Source organism: Rhincodon typus, chromosome 30, assembly GCF_021869965.1.
Source record: "Rhincodon typus isolate 14 chromosome 30, sRhiTyp1.1, whole genome shotgun sequence".
Classification (NCBI taxonomy): Eukaryota; Metazoa; Chordata; class Chondrichthyes; order Orectolobiformes; family Rhincodontidae; genus Rhincodon; species Rhincodon typus.
Window position 1 is genome coordinate 24,523,732 of NC_063361.1, and position 20,910 is coordinate 24,544,641.

General features: G+C 38.9%; 2 protein-coding genes across 2 annotated transcripts in view; both read right to left on the reverse strand.

The window, feature by feature from the left end:
• LOC109912274 (retina-specific copper amine oxidase-like) overlaps positions 1-1,652 on the reverse strand; it is a 26,837-nt gene extending 25,185 nt beyond the window's left edge. Inside the window, exon 1 of the mRNA XM_020511674.2 lies at positions 43-1,652. Within this exon, the coding sequence (XP_020367263.2) occupies positions 43-1,612 (1,570 nt within the window). The 5' untranslated portion in view covers positions 1,613-1,652. The remainder of the gene's footprint in view (positions 1-42) is intronic.
• A 10,976-nt stretch (positions 1,653-12,628) lies between these two features.
• Positions 12,629-20,910, reverse strand: part of LOC109912277 (proteasome activator complex subunit 3) — a 33,281-nt gene continuing 24,999 nt past the window's right edge. The window contains exons 8-11 of the mRNA XM_020511676.2: positions 20,245-20,312; positions 19,915-19,969; positions 17,411-17,497; positions 12,629-13,672 (exon numbers count right to left, since the gene is read on the reverse strand). Coding sequence (XP_020367265.2) covers positions 13,592-13,672; positions 17,411-17,497; positions 19,915-19,969; positions 20,245-20,312 — 291 coding nt within the window. The 3' untranslated portion in view covers positions 12,629-13,591. The remainder of the gene's footprint in view (positions 13,673-17,410; positions 17,498-19,914; positions 19,970-20,244; positions 20,313-20,910) is intronic.

Here is a 20,910-nt window from a genome sequence, read left to right on the forward strand (position 1 = left end):
CCAGCATCTGCAGTTCCTACTATCTCTTACTTTGTAACCTACCCGCTACATCCAGATCAGCCTTGAAATGCAAGAAATGAGTGTGAATATTCCCCAAAAGGTTCTCTTCAAGTTTTGCTCCGTACTGAAGACCACTCTCAGAGAGGAATGATGTCAGTGCATACCCTGACGGATGGACCTTGGTCTCAATCACGCCGTTGTGGTGGAATATGTAATCAAACACATAATCATAGTTGCCCACGGTTGAGATTGACCTTATGATCAGCACGCAGTCCGCCAGCCCCCCGTAAGAGGGAGCTGTGTACCAGCTGGAATAGTGCCGCCTCAGGGGCATCTGCTTATTCTGTTCAAAGATACAGATGGAATTCCTGATCCGCCCTGGTTTCTCACTCTCTGTAAAGTGAACAGTGTCCACGAAGACCGCAGTGTACGGACAGTCCACGCCTCTGACTAGTTCGTTAGCAGATCTGCCAATGCCATAATGATTGTCTAGAAACTTGGTCCTCATTAAGGAGGGCGAGTCGCCTCCATAAACGGAGTTGAGCTCCTCCACACTTAATTCATAGACGATCCTTTCCTCCATGAATCGGATATTAAACAACTGCAGCCCATTGATAGTGCTGTGGCGGAAAGCAAATTTCCAATTAAAATACTTCACATGGTTGTGGACAACAGAGTAGCGGCGGCCTTGAGGCTCATATTGCAAAGGGGAGACTGTCTGATGTTTCATGTGAGGTTTCAGCGATGCATAGTTGGGATCAGATTGCTCTCGGTGCAGTCGGATTTTCTTGACAGTGCCGCGATCATACTGAGTGACCAGCTCCTCGATGCTGTCAAAGTACTGGCCATTGTAAAAGACCTGCTTCACTTTCCACTCGGAGATATTGCGGCTGCTATGGTCCATCAGCACCTCAAAGCCCAGGGGGTGCATGAAGATGCCACTAACGTTTCTCAGGAACGGGAACCAGGTTTCCCGGTCACCCGTTTTGAAGCCACGAGGGGCAGAGTCCAGATGGACCAGAGCTTCCCAATCAGAGCCGAAACTTTGCAGAAGGACCCGAGAGGCTTTCTCCAATCCCATTCTTAAAAGAATCTTTTTATGTTCGAAGCTTGTCATAGGTCTGGAGTGAAAGCTAAGGTTCTGGTATTTCTGGGAAGTAATGTCTTTGTGGTAGGTTGGATTTGGAAGAGGTCCCACCACATATTCCGTGATATTGGGCTCATTTTGATCTCCAAATACCACCACCGCTCTCGCTTCTCTCCTGGGTTGGTTTTCCCCGCTGTCCAAAAACTTTAAGACCTCACTTTTCCGGGGGAGCTGAAGTTCGATCATGTGAATGTAATTGTCTGAGGGAAGAGCTTCAATGCAGCTCAGCAGCTTCACCCTAAGTTGGAGCCTCAGATACTGCACAACGCTAGTTAGTTCCTCACTGTCCAGGTCTGCAAACACCATACTCTGAGACCTCTCCCCATGCACCTCCTCCAACAGCCCTGTAAACTTAGCGTACTCACAGCTTGCCGATTTCGACAAGCCCACCAGCAAGATCCAATTTAGGGCTATAATCGCGACCAGAGCCACGGCCAAGATAGCGAACAAAATCTTCAAATTCATGGCGAACGGGAGAAGCAGCTTTCCCCCGTTTACCTTATGAATAACAACATCCAGACGTTTTATAGCTGAAGGGAAAACATTGCGCTGATTGGTTCCAAACAATTTGACGCCGCAGTATCTGATTCCCATATCTTTCTGTGAAAACTGGGATCTTGAGAGTTTAACTGTTTACTAACCATCAGTCCGTATGATGCAAATCTACAGTATAACCCGTAACCCTCCTTTGGCGTTAGATTCAATCAAATTTTGCACTAACTAGATCTTTATGGGGATCATTTTAATTAGGAATTTTGCAGTATTGAAATCAGATTTTGTTCATAGATTTCCACAGTGACCTTCATTCGCTGAATGGAATGTTAATTTTTGAACGAGCAATCCTATTGAATAATATACAAAATCTCATCCGTGAGAGCAGGACCCAGGCTGTCTGCTATCCTTGTGTTGCTGGCTTTGATGAAACCAGACACGTGCATCTTGCGATGAAAGGGGTATTATTTATAGAATATAATCATATCATTTTCCAAGTTTGGATTTCAAAATAGTCAAATACAAATGTTGCTTCTTTTGTCAAGGGTTTTATGGACAATAGGTTAGAACATCAGAACTACGAGCAGGCGTGGGCTCCACCATTTAATACAATCATAGCTAATCTCATCTCAGTCTCAACTCCATTTTCCTGTTCTCCATAACCGTTCAACCCATTACTAATTAAAAGTCTGTGTATCTCCACCTTAAATTTACTCAATGTCCTGGCATTCATCACTCTCATGTCCTGAATTCCACAGGTTCATGTCTCTTTAGAAGTAATTTCTCATCATCTCTGTTTACAATCTGCTATCCCTTATCCTAAAGTTATGACCTCTTGTTCAAGATTGCCCCACAAGAAGAAACATCCACTCCATGTCTACATTGTCAATCCCCTTTAGCATCTTATATACCTCAATTAGATATCCTCTCATTCTTCTGAACTCTAGAAAGTATCAGCCTAAGCTGTTCAATCTCTGTTCATAAGGCAAACCCCTCATCTCTGGAATCAGTCTAGTGAACCTTCTCCGAACAGCCTCCAATACAACTTTCTCCCTTAATAAAAACCAAAAGAACTGCAGATGCTGTGAATCAGGAACAAAAACAAAGTTGCTGGAAAAGCTCAGCAGGTCTGTGAAGGAAAAATCAGAGTTAACATTTTGGGTCTGGTGACCCTTCCTCAGAACTTCCTTCCTCATCAAGGGGACCAAAATTGCACAATACATCCGGTCACTAATGCCTTGTACAGTTTTAGCAAAGTTTCCCTACTTTTATGCTCTATTCCTTTAGCAATAAATGCCAAAATTCCATTTGCCTTCCTTATTACCTGCTGTACCTGCATACTAGTTTTCTATAATTGTGCACAAAGACACCCAGATCCCTCTGTAGAGAAGCACTCTGAATTTTCTCTCCATTTAGATAGTATGTTGCCTTTTTATTCTTCTGGTCAAAATGGACAACCTCATATTTATGACATGAAACTTCATTTGCTAAATTTTGGCCCATTCACCTAACCTATCAATATCCATTTCTCAATTCCATATTTCTTTATTGTAATTTACTTTCCCTTCAATTTTTAGCATCATCTGCAAATTTGGCTATTGAACCTCTATCCCTGTATCCATGTCAATTTAATATAGATTGCAAATAGTTGGGGCCTGAGGACTGAGCCCTGTGACATTACAGTAGCATTTTTCCAATCCACTGAAATCTTTTTCTGCATTCAGGTGATTTTGGAAGATTATAGCCAATGGATCCATTATCTCTCTTGCCACTTACTTTAAGATTCTAAGACGTTGGTATTGGGACTTGAGGACGCATCTGCCTTCAATCCCAATTGTTTACTCAGTACTTTTTCCCAAGTCATGATGATCGCCCTATGTTCCTCCTTTTCTATGACCTCTGCATTGTCGGTTTCTATTGGGATGGTGCTAGTGTCCTCCACCATGAAAACTGAGGCAAAATATTAATTTAATGTTGCTGCCATTTCTGTGTTCTCTATAATTAACTTCCCAGTCTCATTCTCCAAGGACTCAACATTCACTTTAGCTATTCTGTTTTATATAGAGAAACTTTTGCTACCAGTTTTTATATTTTGTGCTAGTTTTCTTTCAGAATTTTACCTTTACTCTTTTTACATTACATTTTTTAGTAATCCTTTATTGATCTTTAAATGTTTCCCAATCTTCCAGCCTGCCACTAGTCTTTGTAATACAGTATGCCTTAGTTGTTGTCTTTATGTAATCTTTAACTTCTTTGCTTAGACATGGATGTTTTCCCTCTCTTTTAATCCTTCTTCCTATTTGGAATATATTTTAGTTGACAGTTTTGTGAGAATTTGCCTTAGAAGACGCCAAAACTCAAAGGAAAGAAACCACAGGAATCAGTATAAATAGTACTTAAATATCTGATGTAGCGATGCAATTTATATCAATTTAAATCTGTACAAGTTGATGTGGTTGGGAAATGGGTTTAAAAATTGGATTTGCTGCTTGTTTTAAGATATTTTCCTAAACTGTAACTTTATCTAGATTGCTTCATTTGAAATTTTATTTTATTTTGTTATCATCTTTTGTGTCTAAAACTTCTATTGTTAAAGAAACTTTGCAGTCTCATAAGACAATGTTTCAATGACTGACCACCATATATTAAAAAAAATAAACATAATCGATAGAGCCATTTCTCATTCTGGAATCTGACTTGTCCAGTAGTACCATCAGCTGGGATCATAACAGTCTGCACAGCATGAGCAAGAGGACAATGTTAACAAATAAATAGAAAGCTGAATGTAGTTGAAGAAACAAAACATATTTATGTGACAACTTTCATGACATCAGGATGTCCCTACCCTGCTTCACAGACATTTGCAACTATGTACAGTTGTATAATTAGTATGGAAATTTTAGAAAACACTTTGCTCTTGGAAACATCTGACAATAAGAGAATCACTCAGCAAGTGAAGCAGCATTTGTGGAGAGACAAACAGAGTTAATCTTTCGAGTCAAATACACTTCACCTTCAGAACTAAAGGTACAGACAAACCCTTCTGCTCTTATTTGAAATATTGATTTATAATGCAACCATTGCAATGGGGATTTTAACATTTGCAGGACGCAGCTGTCTTCTCATCTGAAGAACCTCACCTCTGGCTGTACAACACTCTCCCAGAGCAACACTGGAGCATCAGCCTTGTACTTATTCTCATCTCTGGAGTGGAGATTAAACTTTTGATTCAAGAGGTGAAAGTGATACCATTAAGCGATGACTGACACTTCTTTCAATCAAATAAACTAGGGAAGCATTGGTGATTGAGTGTCAAACTTTAGAAAGAATTGAATGAGTTAGCGTGTCAAGGAAGACATAAAAGGAAATGTTCATTACCCTTTGGTGTTCATTAGTAAACCAGAAAATGCACAAGAAGCATAAGTAATTGGAAGACAGAGATGTATGAATGATACATTGTAATATGTCCTGAGAGTCAGAAATATCTATGATTGGAAAGTAAAACAAGTAAAATTAAAAGGGCCAAATTCAATGGATTATGGAATCATTGGAAGCTAATATTTTGGGGCAGTATTTTCAACAATGCACACACAGATCGTAAGTGGAATAAAAAAGGGCTCATGTGAATAATGTTTTACATGCATCACCACTGGACATTTCAAAACATTTTACAGCCAACATAGTTCTTTTGAAATTCAGTTGCTGTTGTAATACAGGAAAAGAAGTAATCAATTTGTGCACACCAAGTTCTCACAAACAGCAGTGATAACTATCAGATCACCATTCTTTGTGATGTTGAGGGATAAATGTTGGCTCAGGTATCAGAGAACACTAACATTCTCTTCTTTGAAATAGTGTCATTGGAGCTTTTAATTCCACCAGATTATGTCCACTGTCCCCACCACAGACTCTGTCCTAACTGCCAACTCCATCCCCCTCTCTACTAACTCTGGGGCTGATGCAAACCATTCTCATCTTTACTGTTTGTATTTGGTCCGATGATGAACCTTGACCACATATCTGTGCTATCAAGTGCTTATATCCCAAACCTGCTGCTGCCTCAGCTCCTGCTGAACTCCTCATTCATGCCAGTTACCTCTAAATTTGACTGAACTTGAGGAAATATGAAACTCCAAACACATCATAAATCCCAAACACGCGTCACCCTAGTGTCAGCCAACCCTCATTGGCTGCCAGTTAAGATTTTGACCCTTGTTTTTAAATCCCTCCAGGGCCTCATCCTTTCCTAAAGCTCCTACAACCCTCAGGTGTCTGAACTCCTTCAATTGCAATCCCTTGCCCATTCCCAAGTTATTGTTATGAATGTTTGTCTTATGTTATTATCAATTGTGAATGTGGATTCTGAAGGGTACAGAACCATGTATCGCATGATTTGTAATTCTATATTGTGTATATTAAATGGGGCATTTTAGTTTTATTTTGAGCTCTGAGTACTGCCAAGTTGTCTGGTTTGTCTACATGCAGTTAGATGAGGTCATTAGGGAACCTTTGACTTGAATAGTTCAGCTACATTAGCTGCACAGTAACCAGATAATTAAAAATGTGAACAGTATGCTGCAAAGGATCTGATGGTAGAATGATTCCTGTGTTTTTGACTGGCCCTGGCAGGTCGTAGCAGACCCAAACAAAGCATCAATGAGCAGGTTGTTACGGAGAAGGTGCTGTTTGTAGCAGTAGGAAGAACTGCTGATGATTTTTTCCATAACTTTGCAGATGATTGAGCATAATAATGGTAATTGGCCAGTGTGGATTTGTTCTGCTTTTTGTGGCTGTGTTGCATGTGAAATCACTTTCCGCTAAGTGTTTCATTGAGCTTAGTTCCTCAAATTAAAAAAAACACTGAAATCACTTACAATCAATTCAGAGCTTCTTTATATGATCCAGATTATCATTCTTCGGTTAATACTGGAATGGCGACTGGCACCCGTATAAAGTGAGTGAGCAGATTATACACAACTAATTTGATTGTCCCATGGACCAATGGGTTAATATGTTTGGGGTGGAGATGGTTAATGAGAAAAAAAATCTAAAAAAAAATAGAATGTCAAAATATTTAGAAGTAAATAGTTTACACAAGTTAAAGGAGACAGGAAATAGTCCCCCGGGACCTCATTTGTTCTGGCATTACTTGGTAGTTTGCTTGCCAAGTTTACTAGACTTCTATCTTTTCGATATGTGCGACACCATATGTTAACCATCAAAGCAATTTTAAATTCAAGGTCCACGATTAAGACTGAAAGTGATCACAGAGAAACAAAAGACGTCGATTAGTCATTGCCTGAAAGAGGCGTCAGGTTATGTACAAGTACAAAGAACCGGCCTGCTACCCGTAAGGCTTCCTTTCTTTTTGATCTGGGACAATAGGATCCGGTGCAGGCTGCTGTCAGGGATGTCAGTCCCAGAGAAACACGGGAGGTGATCCTACTCCTCCTGATCCCACACCAATTGGAGGCGATCACTATTTCCGACCATTAGATAATTGTCCTACCTATCAGCTTTGGACGCTCACAACAAATCTCTGGTCTGTAATCATCTTGATCCAGCCTGCAGATGGACCTCAATTCGTGACAACCCAACAGCCAGAGACTCAGTCACGGCGCTATGAAGCTCGCAGCTGTCTAACCTGGGACTTCACATTCTATCAGCCCCCTTTGAAATAAATTGAGCTCTAATAACAAGAGAACGTTGTGCTTCTTTATTAAGTCGCAAGGCAGATTTCAGTGTTTAAGGCCACTTTTTTTTAAAACAGTAAGACGTACGATGCATGGTAACATTGCCAGTCTTGCGTTTTTACCATGTCATTCCCTGGAAACGTCTGACAATATTTTTGTTTAGCTCTGAAAGATTTGATTCCCATTCTCAAAAACAGAAACGATTTGCAAACCAAACACCGGAGGAGGGCAGCCAGGCACAAACAAGGATTTATTGGCTCCCTGAGACATTTGTGGCTCGCCTTGATAACGTACATTAAGAACGAACCATGTTGCAGTCATCATTACAACTGCATCTAACTTCTGCGCCATATGCAAGTGACACACAGACAACGCCGTTTAGTCTTCGGCAAGTGGCAGCTCAAAGGGAAACCCCAGTATAAAACAAAAGTTACTTGGTACGAACATACTGGTTATAAGCAGCTCCATTTTGATATACACAAGATGCGTCAAAAGTATGCACCATTCTCAAGTTTTATTGGATTTTAGGAACAAAGGAAAAAGGAATAGAATAGGCCATTCTACCCCTCGAGGCTGTTCCACCATTCAAGGAGATCATGGCTAAATTCCATATACTTACCTTTGGCCCATATGCCTTAAAACCTTTGCTTAACAAAATGACCTATCTCAGATTCAAAATGACAACTGATCTAGGATTAACTACCAATGTTCCTTCTGGAAGGGGCTCTGTTCAGCTGGATGACGAACATTGAGTAATAAATAGGATTGCTGTCACTCTACAAGCAACTTCGAGCAGGACTACTCCTCAGTGAACAGGAAAGGCACTGATTGCATTAAAGTCTATATTTTATTTGACAAGTAGCAGAAGTGAATGCAAGGCACACAGGCATCATTTGCTGATTCAGATGCAAGTCACATCAATTCCATCACTTGTTACAGTTAAAGCAGAATTAAGAGTTAGACTGCTGCCCTAACTAGTGATGCACTTGTAATAACTGAGCTCAACTGCTAAAATAACAAAGGGAAATCCATGTCGGAGCAAATTACTGCAGCAGATGCTGGAATCTGTACTGGAAACAAAGTGCTCGAAAACACAGCAGGTCAGGCAGCATCCATAGAGAGACAGCAAGCTAACATTGGAGTCAAGATGACTCTTCATTAGAGCTCTGATGAAGAGTCATCCAGACTCAAAACATTAGCTTGCTCTCTCTCCATGGATGCTGCCTGACCCAGTGATTTCCAGCATTTTTTTTGTCTACAGGAGACATGGGGTTCCCTGAAAAGACAATCAGATGATTTTAAAAAAAGTTAGGTGGCCTGGAGAAATATTTTGGTCATTTGGAGATGTCAATAGTCATACTGCATTGTTGCTTCCTGTCTCTTTCGTTACAATGCCATGGGGAGAGTAAAATGGAACATCCCTCAGAGGAACAGCAGGAATGCATGGAACAAACATTAAATCCAAGTAAGGAGGAAACAAGCTCTCCCAGACTGCCTCCAGGCTCTGATAAACTGAAAAGGCCATTTATGATGCTTTTATCACAGAACAGTAAATGAATCAGGCAGTAAGCTTCTCCCTCCCTCATCACATCAACATCATGATCATCTAGATTACACATCTAGAAACACCATACATCTACTAAGAACATACCATAATTGTATTAAAGCCAATTGCTTATCACAACTGTGTTTTAGCTTCCCAGCTGTATATCAAAGGTGTGCTCACTTTATTAGCAATGTTTCTCTGTTCAGATCCCAAGAGAGAAGCTTCTGTGGTTGTTGTCACTAGATGTCCAAAGACACATGATTTCTTGATCCTGATCAATCTGGCACCATGGAAACCTTATTTCACTGCCACTGATGATCCTGTAAACTCCTTTTTGTTTCAGTCATTCCATTCACGGTGCCTTACGTGACACTGTACCTTGCACTGACTGTGGAAGTAAACCACAGGACAGAACGCAATTGCTGAAACCAGAAGAAATTAATCAAGTATCTTTCCAGAGTGGTGAGGAACTGCAAACTATCAGTTCTGTACTTTTGCAGATAAATGTCTGGACAAACTTGTCAAACAATGTATGTACACATTTTTTTTAAAAAAAGGACAAATGGCTTTTTAAATTTTAAGTCTCACTAGGTTTATCTGATACACAATGGATCAACAAAGAAAATGCTTGAAGGGTGTAAACCCGAAACATTGACTTTCTTGCTTCTCTGATGCTGCCCGACCCACTGTGCTCCTCTAGCTCCACACTGTATGGAACCTTGGTTACAATTTTGGTGCTTTTTGAAAAAAAAAAGCAATTACTGACAAATTTGGGTTAAGTGTCCTAATATTTATTGCTGAACCCACAGTAAAAGCACCAAGAGGCACTATACAAGATCGAAAGCAGCTCAGTTTGTAGAAATAGACTGAAGCTGTGAATCAGACAATTTTGTCGCCTGCTAAGATGGACCTGATAATAAAATATTAAAACCCCAAACCATGAGCACCAGGATATGGAATGTCCTTACAATATCTATAATCTAACTTGATATTTCAGTCATTACTTCCGCCTTCTTGCTTACATTATATTCACACACATGCAAAGAATGGTTACTATTTCAAAAAGGCAAACACGCTAAGAACTCTGTGAGCAAATTACTCTTTGCCACATTTTCACTGGCAGGAGAATGTCAGGGGAGAGCCCAAATTTCCTCTCAAACTTCAATTTATTTTAGCACACACCTCAAGCACAAACTATGTTCTACAGTAGAGAACAATCTGCGGTTACAGTCAACGTTTGAATTGTAAACATATGGACAATAAAAATTCCCTTTGCTGACAGATTTCTAAATACCTGTCACTCAGTTGATTTAGTTGAGAAAGTAAGGGCTAGGATTTGAGCACAACAGCTATTAGCCCTTTAGTTTACAGTTCAGTCATAGAAAGTAAATATTTACTTTTCATTTTTGATGAATGGTACTGCATTCTGGCCACATGTTGAATATCACTACACACAACAGCAGCAATTACAAACTGACGCTTCCACTAATTCCCTGTCCCATTGAAAAGATAAATCATCATGCTTTGTGATGTAACAAAACACAGTTACTAAAACATTGTATGGGGGCATTTTTGGTAATACAGGATTAAGACTAAGAAATAGAACGAGTTGCATCTGATTTTATCAGTGGAAACTTTTATAGAAAAAGGCCAGAAATACATTTCTCCAGCTTGATAAGGGGATGCAATTTCATTTACTTAAACTATTACTTGGCAAGCTATCCATTTGGATTTTGAAATTACACCTCCCACATTGCAACCTAAAGTCTGGAAATATTGTGCTTCTTTGTATAAAGACTGGGGGTGGGGGGCACGGTGGTATGTGGTTGAAGTGGTGTGGAGAGGAAAGAAACAAAAACAGAAATCAAGTCAATGCCTTCCTCTTGCAAACTTCTTGTGCCCTTACTGCAGGCCTTCCGAAAGTGTGGGTTGTGACCCCAAATGGATTCAAGAGCTAAAACTTTGGGGTCACAAGTTCCAAAGCAACAATGGCCATTATGGAGGTCTGACTGAATTATGACAGCTGCACTTTCACTCTAGCAGATTGGCTCCTATTGCCCGACACTGATCACCCCACAACATCCCCCTTCTGTTCTCACCGGTCTCACTGCAGGGTGCTACAAAAATATTTAAGCCTCAAAATAGGGTCACAGTCCGAAAAATGTTTGGGAAGCGCTTCCTCATCGACCTAAAGGAAAACAAGGCTTCCTCATTACCAAACCTAGAAAGCAAATTAATGCCAAGTTTTTTTTGGTGATAATTTCAGATGAAAGAATTCAGTTAAACTTGAAGCAAGACACCTTGTAAATAGTTTTACAATCACTTGAATGAGTAATGAAAAAAATGTAGATACTCATTAGTATCAGAGGCAATCGCTTTCTTTAACTCAGTTGGGTGTCCACAGTTTCAAGTTATCTATTTTTTGTTTGCTTTAAACTAAACATATTTTGTTTTTCAGAATTCTTTGTGAAGTTTGTGTTAGTCAGTCAAGTGAGGCTGTAGAACAGAAGACTACAACAGTGACATGAAACACCAGTGACTCCTGTTACTCAGATAAGAACACGCAGAGGCACCCCAAGCCCATCGTTTGACTACAGAACATTGCATTATGCTTGAAACTGCAGAATACACATGGCAGAAATAGAATATATGTCATAATTTTAATTTAAAAAAAAACTCTAAAGATCTACTTAGGTCTGCCGGGAGGCCCATTGGAAAAAAAACACTAAGCCCGAAGGCTCCCGTGACCTTGCTATTCAAATCATTTCAAGGCAATTTAGAACAACGCTTCCATTGTTGAAAACCAAACCATCTGCAGGAGACAGCATCCTAATAATCCATTTCCAAAATCTGAAGGAGTCAACCATTCTGTAACAATATGAAATGTTAAACGTTAGTGCAGTCCTTGCTGAGGTAGATACCATTCAAGCTCCTTTTCTTGAGAAGCAAGCAGTCCACGAAGTTTCCTGGGCAAAATGTTCCACAAATCGTGTGCAAGTCATGTTATCACCATTTAAAACATATTTCTTTGCTGGAGACTTTAATGATTTCAGAAGAATGTACAGTTAGGAAGAACACTGGTACAAACAGGGCGGTAAATGGCGAGGAAAGAAAATGAGACAAGTCAATAAAAGCAAATGAAGTAAAAAGTTAGAAAGACAAATCTAATGAGGAGGGCAGCATTCTTAAATCAGTTAAAAATGAATTAACCTGTTTTAATTTAGTTTCAACAGATTGTGTAAACCAGACTAACCTGTATAACAGGGTTACCTCAATTTGCATGAAAGCACCATGGGGAGCATGGTGTTTGGCAGTGGTTGGCACTGCTGCCTCAGCGCCAGGGACCTGGGTTCGATCCCACCCTCGGGTGCCTGCCTGTGAGGAGGCTGTACATTCTCCCCATGTCTGTGTGGGTTTCCTCCCACAGTCCAAAGATGTAAAAATTAGGTGGGTTGGACATGTTAAATTATCCACAGTGTTCAGGGATGTGTAGGTTAGGTATGTTAGCCATGGGAAATGCAGGAATGGGGTAGGGGGATGGGTCTGGGTGAGATACCCTTCAGACGGTCAGTGTGGACTTGTTGGGCCAAATGGCCTGTTTCCACAATGTAGGGATGTAATAAAACCATTCCCATCACATTTTGTTCCGCTGCTCTCAGCACAGTGCTCCTGTAAACTGTGTTGTGTGCAAGATAACCAGATTACAATATGCAAGCTACTGCATACATCAGACAGAGATCCCAACACACATTGTCTCAGAGGAATGTTTTATTAGGTCTTAGATAATTTTGTAGTAGTCGTCATGGTCTGAAAGTTGGGCTCACCAGTAAATGTGCAGTCCACCCGCTAAAAGCTCTTGACTAATGGGCTCAACATTCTCAACCTACGCAAGAAAAAGAAGTGAATGGACGAATACATAGCAAAATGCAGAGATGGGGTTTAAAAATTGTGAGAGACTTCACAAGAAAAAGGAAGCTGAAAAAGTTAAACTGGAGAAACTAATGCTCAGTATCCTAATTTAGGGCAATTAGAAAAATCATAGCAATACGTAATTTACGTAGAATTTATAACTTCATTTATCCCCACTTCGGAGGCTCACACTACGCATACAGCACAACTTTTTATTTTAAAAGAACATTTTCAAATACTTCTCTTTAAAAAAATGTTCACTGGTAATCAGGGAAAGGAAATAGAACAGTCAGTAAGTGTACCGTATAACATGGTGCAATAGGTGCTCCTTTCTACAATTTGCAGCCTTCAGACCTGTGCCTGGTGTTCTGTGGGCGTTTGCCTATATGTTAGAGTTGTACATGACTAACATTCAGCATTTACAGGATAATTTGTACATCATCTGTCATCTTTTTTAATGAGGGAAGGATGTGAAAGAAATGGAAAAATACCATATTTCGAAATAAAACTTACTTCTAAACAGAATTCTTTGCTAAGACCAGTAATACTGTACATTACAAAGATTTGTCAAGCAAAATGGGAAAGAATTCCTGAAGGTTAAAAACCTCTGTACATCATAAAAAGAAAAGATGAATGGAAATCCCTTTGCAGCTATTCCACTAAAACGCAACAAACACTGTGCTTCATTTTTCACTCCAATTCTTTCCATCTCAACAAGACCAATCTCACGTAACAAAGCCAAGGCAATCACGGTCTTATATTTGGGGTTATAAAGGTCAGATTCCAATTCACGAAGCACACCAATTAGTACAATGCATCTGTGTTGCTATTCCTGGGTCGTTTGATTTTCTCAATATTTTTGATGATCATGTCGTGTAATGTTACCTGTTGGGGGAAAAATGCAATATTTTAAATTCATGAACAAGTGCATCGATAACAGCAAGAACAGAAAGTTGGTATGTTTGCTTCTATAGAAGCTGAATGTAAATCAATCCTAGAATGAAACTCTCTTTAATATAAACTTGCAGATTTATAATTTAGCAGATTAAGCCTTTTAATGTTGAAAGGACAGCCAGCGTGAGAAGCTGAACAACTCACAAAGTGGGTGAGATTTAGGGTAAGTTGTAAGATTGCAGCAGAGTAGGACAAAATTGACATTAGCTGATAGCCTTCTTGTTCAATGTCAACTTATTGCTGAATTTAGCTGCTGGGAAAATGAAAAACAAAAGCCAGAATGCTTTTAAGAATTTCTTTTGTGTCCCATTGTATAATTTTAAGTAATTATGTGTAGTACAGAACATACAATATCAAAAGAATTACACTACCAACCAATTTAGGTTTGTCAGTCACAAAGAATATGTATATGCACTGTGCCTGTTTTAACTCAACAAAATGGATAGCACATATCCAGTGACTCATTTCTCAGGGAAAAGCCCTGACCAGAATTAAAGCCTGGCTGTTAACTATAAATTATTATGATGCATTTGCCATGGCAACACATCTATCAGAGTACACTTGCCCACAAGTCAGTGCTCTCCTCTCATGGCCTATAAATGTTTGTTTTCTCCTTGAATTATTATTCTTGTGAAATATCCTGATGAGTGCAAAGCTTTTAGAAAATGCTTCTTTTTTCTTAAAGCAATACTCAGTTTTAAGTATCAGTTGAGCAGGAACAGCCCAAAGCAACGATCGTGTCGCTTTTTATTTGCATCCCGTGCTCAAATATCGTACAATTTAACAACGCAGATTCAAAGTTAATCAAACCCTTTCGACCTTTCAGTTTCTCAACACCCAGCAACAAAGCTGTTTTCAACCTGTATCAGCAATGTACATTGTACAATAGTATATGGTAAAAATCAACTTATTCCCTTTAGGAGCAAAAGATGAAGTTATCCGTACACAGTTTTCTGCTTATTATATGGCAACATCTCAATTTCCAAACAAATTTTAGTCAGGAATATTAAAGCAAAAATATTGCTGTTGATAGAAATCCTTAGCAGGTCTGGTGACATTCGCAGAGTGACAAAGAATTAACATTTTGGACGAATGAAGCATCAACGTTTCATCAGAATGATAAGAGGTTATGGTCCAGAAAAGTTAATTTTATCTCTCTCCTCAGTTACTGCCCAACTTGCTGAGTATTTCCAACATGTTCTGTTCTTTAGCTTGACATGAGTTAAGTTTGAAATAGCATTTTGGGAAGAATGGGATAGGGTGGAATTAAGAGGAGAAAAATACTAAAGGTTAGAAATCAGTCTGAAGTGGTGGCACAATCAAGATGGTCAACCATTTTGTGCCATTATTCTAGATGAATCTTGAGACTTTGTAGTTGGGACTTACCAGCAAAGGAAGAGATTCTACTCCTATCCCCACTATCATTGGATATTTGAAATTATAATGAGCAGCCTGCAAACCAGAAATCTCAATGGGAAAATTCTGTTTACCCAATTTGGAGGATACACTTTGAACACCATTCATGCGAGTCCAGGCAGTTAAGTTTGCTTACATTAAAACTGAACTTGGAAACTTCCCAGTCAAGACCATCCTGGACAACAGTTTATCTAGTTAAGTGAAACTCATGAAGAATCCCAACAAATTTAAAACAAGAAATGACCAGTGAGTTATAATGAGTGAATCTGTCAGTCTTGGGTGTAAAATTATGAAATCTAACTGAGTAAACAAAGTCTGTGGTCAGACCTTCAGTTAGCAGGCATGTGAATTATATCCTTCTCAATCCTAGAGAGCAGTTTATCTCACTCTCAGACAGTGAATCACTTTGCACTTTAATGTTACCAACTCCTGACATGCAAGGTCAGGCCTATTTGATCGAGAGGTCATTTTAGGATAAGAGGTAGCAGTTATAAAACAGGGATGAGAAGAAATGACTTCTTTCAAAAGGTCATGAATATATGGAATTCTCTACCCGAGACTGGTGATAGTGGGGCATTGAGTAAGTTTGAGGAAGAGATAGACAAATTTTTAATTAGTAACAGTTGGACAGGTTATGCGAAGTGGACAGGAAAGTGGAGTTGAGGCAGAGGTGAGATCAGCCGTGATTGTACTGAATAGTGAAACAGGCTCGAGGGGCTGAATTGCCTACTCCTGCTCCTAGTTCTTATTTTTTTGGATGCCAATTTGTATCCTGTAATTTGAGATTTCCCATATCAGTCATCATTGGACCTTGTTAAGGTGGAAACAGATTAATCATGGTTAGATTTGGACTGATACTTTCCATTTCACCCATGTTTTTAACCAGAAGAGAAGGAATATTCAGTCAGTTACTAAATTGAGATTAACTTTTGGTTTGAGGTTGTAAATAAAAAAATAAAAACAGCATTGCACCATTGATATCTATATAATTTTATAACCTGAATGAGAGGAAGAATAATAGTATTAATAATGTATTTGAAATGTCCATAGAGTCAGATTCCTAACAAAGGCAGTGTTCCTTACCTAATGTTATGATCAAAGGCAACATACTTTTAAGAGATCAGTTTTGTTTTGAAACTATAAACTGAAATGGAAATTGGCCGACTGTAACTCAGCAGAGTTTTACAACTGGAAACCAAGTGTTCTGTATTATTGAGCCGTTCAATACCATGCTGCTTTTGAAGCAGTACGGGTGTAAATTCAAGAATGAATAGCACCAAGAATCTGAGTGAAGGAATTTCTGCCTGACAACAGCCCTCTGATTGATTGAGTGTTAGAAAACTATAAGTGCCAAGAGCAACAGAGGAAGAGCAGCATTCAGTGCCTGCAAACAGAAAAGATCCATCTCTTTCTCTCTCCATGAAGGGAAAGACAGAAAAACTAAGAAACAAGACTCATGTTCACCTTATAAACCATCAAACAGAAGAACAACCATTACCCTACAGGAGCATTTTGCCACTGCAAAATTCAAAAGAACTGAGTAAAAATAGCTTTCTACTTTGTGGTCTGGGCTGTTGATTTTCAGACTTTTGCTTACTCTTTATACATTATTTTCCCACTCATTATATATGTTAAACCATTTGTCCTTTGTCTGTCTTAATTAAGATTGAGTGCATATGAATTCGGGTTTTTTGAAGGAGTATATTTTAGGTTACACAGCAGTATATGAGATCTCCTTTCTGTTCTTGTTAAAGTTAGCTTTTCTGTCACTGGTGAAACCTAGTGTGAACCTGTTTTTGTCTTCAGTAGCAGTCAGTCAAGCAAATCGGTCATTTTAGTGGTTTCACTGGGATTTTATACATTTTGTGGTGGCTTGTGGAACAGTGGGGTATGATTATTGGCACACACGGCCCAGTAAATTACAGGACCTCCCAACAAACTGCACATTTGAAGGATTGGAATACCAATTTGGACCTGCAATTATCCACCAGGAAAATTTTCACACACTATTATGAAAGGTGAGCATCAACCCCACATCAGGGCATGTCCCCAAAGGAAGCTCAGGAAAAGTTATGAGGAGCAATCGTTACACTTGCTAGGGAAACATTTTTTAAATGAGTGGGCATGGAAGTGAAAAATAAGAGATTGCTGACATGATAAAGCTGTAGCAGTTTTCAAAACACTGCTTGCAACATCGAAAACTAAGACTTGTTTTATGAGATCACCATACACACGGGCTGAATTTATACTTACATATTGGTTTCTCAGTTCAGAAACAATTAACCGAAGGCTGATGTATTCCTTTTCGTCAATTTCAGACACTGTGCGACGGTAATCTTCCTAAACATCGAAACAGGTAAATTATTGCTCCAATTTCTATTTCAAAAGGAACTGCCAACTGATTATGTCTCTGCAGCCCTGTATCTAAAGCTACTGACCATTCTTCATGACTTAAATTAGCTGATTTCAGCAGGCATGGCAACACTGATGCTGCAAGTGATCTAGGCATTCAGAGGTCAGTGGGGAAAGCAACCACAATCTCCTGCTTATAGCACGCGTCGTGGATTTGAAGTAAGCGCAGAGTTTTGTTCTTCTGTCATGTTTCCCCCTTCATCAAGCACTCCCTGTTTACACTCATGAATGGAGACCAGATTTGAATAGGGTGTTGGAAGGTGTCTGGCAAAACAGCTACAGCCAGCACAAGTCAATATTTATTGCAAGACAGGCTGAATGGGTCACTAAAATTCCACGACAGAAAAATTACTGTGCCCGTCTGTGTGTTGCTCAACCAAACAAAAGTGAAATTCAAAAGTACCAGCATTGAACACAAGGAAAGTAATAACATCACATCATACACATAGATCATTAAGAGTTCAAGCAGAGGCAAACTCTGTTTACTGGATAGGGATGACTATAAATACAACAAAGTACTCCATGGTAATGTTTATGCCAAATTTTGTAGTTCTCGCAGAGTTTATTTTTGAAAGAATGCTTTCTGCACTTAATGTCAGTCTCCATGCACTCATGTCAAATATTGCATGGATTTGATTTGATGTATTTTATTTTATTTTAATCTGTTTCAACATGATTCAATTTCAACTACTGAACAGCAGTGTGGCTGCCCAAGCTCAGGTTGAATTGAACACTGATCTAGCAGGAACAGAGAGGAAATTGTCCTAACTCATTGTACATCAAATATAGATATCCCCTCTCAATTAACATGAGCTAGATTTTTACCCTCACTGTGGAGATAAAAAATTGTTTTCAAAACAAATATATAAATGCATAAAAACAAAAGTTAAATGGGATTTTATAATGAAGAGAGTATTAGTGGTAGATAATTCCGTCATCTGTGCATTTCCCAATGCACAGCTGTATTTACCAGGTGGCTGACAGAATTACTTACTTTTACTTAAACTACAATTCAGTTGCATTTGTCCACAAGCAATTAAAGATCCACTGCAATTTTAATCTAATTTATTTTGTAAATTACTTTTCAGGTCATATATCCTACTCCTAGACTCTGACTACATTACAGTGTACTCGGATTTCCAGGTGGCAGAGAAAGTGGCATTTCGTGAGATTCCAGGCTTAAACCTCACTCCATTCTTTTTTAAAAACAATCACTTGTGTTTATATCAGTCTTAATATAATCAAACATCCCAAGGTACGTCACAGAGGAAACGTAAAACTGTGTGTCATTCAGCCACTTAAGGCAATATTAAGCCAGACAACCATGGCTTAGACAAAGAGAGGACTATGGATGCAGCAGGGTTGCAGTATTTGTGTCATGAATATCTAGTGCAGTGACCTAAGCTAATGATCTGGGACACAGCTTTGAATCCCTTCACAGAAGATGGCGAAGCCGGAATTCAATTAATAAATCTGAATTTTTTTGAAAAAAGTTAATCGGATGGTAAACATGTCAATTGTTGTAAAATCCCAACTGGATCAATACTGTCCTCTACAAAAGGGAAGTCTGCCATCCTTGTCCAGTCTGGTCTCAATGTGATTCCAGACCCACACAATGTAGATATTTTTAACTGCCCTCTGAAATGATCAAGCAAGTCTTATCATTCAAGGACAATAAGGGACGGGCAACATATGTTGGTCTTGTTAGTCACACCCACAAACCAAGAAAGGAAAAAAAATCCTAAAGGTTAGAGCAGAGGCAGCTGAAAGCACAGCCAATTAACATTTGGGATGAAGATGGCCAATGTTACTGACATGGAAATAGATGGTTTCAGAGACACCATAAGGTCACCTGGGCGTCAATTATGTCACAAGTTGTGAAGTTTAGTTAAATCTCAGATGGCTACCAGAGAAAGGAACAGAATTGGTGGTGAGGGAGTGGAGTCTGTTACAGGACCAAAGGCTTCAGTTTTTCCAATATTTAATCAGAGGAAACTTGCCCTTATCCAGTAGTGGATGTTAGATAAGCAGTCCGACAATTTAGGAACAGAGGGGTGGAGAAAGGTGGAGAGGAAGTACAGCTCGGTGAGGTTAGTGTACAAAAGCATGCCATTGATTTCAGTCACAACGTTATGATAAAATGCACCCACATCTCTCATCAAACTTTGAATGTGCGATCAAAGATTTTTGTAGAAGCATAGAAAATAGTGTGATTAACTATTTGTAGTTTTGTACAACTTGACAAAAGGAACCAATTGACTGGTTATGCATGTATTTCAGTCTGGACATAACACTTAATTTTAGTGGCAAATATACTTTCACATCAAAGTTGTACTACCACTTACCACATGGGGATACTTAGCTACTTTGGATACCAATTTTGCTCTTGTTATGTAGTATCTGGAAAACCACAAATACATAAGTGTGTTTAAATTTGGGTTTTGTTGGCTTGTAGAACCAGAAAGCTGGGCATCATTTATATTTTTAACACTCAAAGATGATACTAGTTATACTCCCCATCAATTAACAAACTAAACTATCAATGTGAAGTTTCTAAAAAAAGTTGGAAACATTAAACAGAATATATTTTATTTAAGTGTGCATTCCAAAAAGTTCTAATATAAATTAATGGATAAGTCCAGATAAATGAATTATACATGAAAGTCCACACTTACCGGGAGATCTGATCCAAGTATGAAGCAGCTTCACTTTCAACTGTTCGAAGTTCTGCAACAGTTTCTTCCTTTAATTGAATGTGGGAAGGGAAACAAAAGGATTGAACAAGTGCTATGGCAATATAGCTGCAAAGTTTGTGCAAAGCATTTACCTTGACTTACCAATACTGAATTACTGTACAAATCATTTAATATTGTATTAATAGATTTGTCACAATTGGTTTAGAAAATCTCCATTTCCAACTGGACTCAGTCATTTATTCTGTCTGATGTTCCCTTAAATTCCAATATAATGATATGGGCAAGCAAGTGATGGTTAACACTGGTGTTGGTGAAAGACCAAAGTTCTTTCAATCTAGAGCAATACCTTTCTGAAGTAGGATGTTGATGGCACAGTGGTAATGTTCCTACCTCTGAGCCAGAAGACCTAGGTTCAAGTCCCACCTTCCCCATTCATGTGACATAATATCTCTGAATAGGTTGATTAAAGTATCTATAATGAACTTTAATCAAGCTGAAAAATTTGTTACAATTAAAAAAAAATTTATCCGAAAACATAGGCTTAAAAAAAGAGCCCAGAAGAAACAAGTGGCATTTTTAAGTTTGTAGCAGTTTTAGTGAGACTTGCCACAGAGGACTTCAGCTTTTGCCATAATTACACTTAAC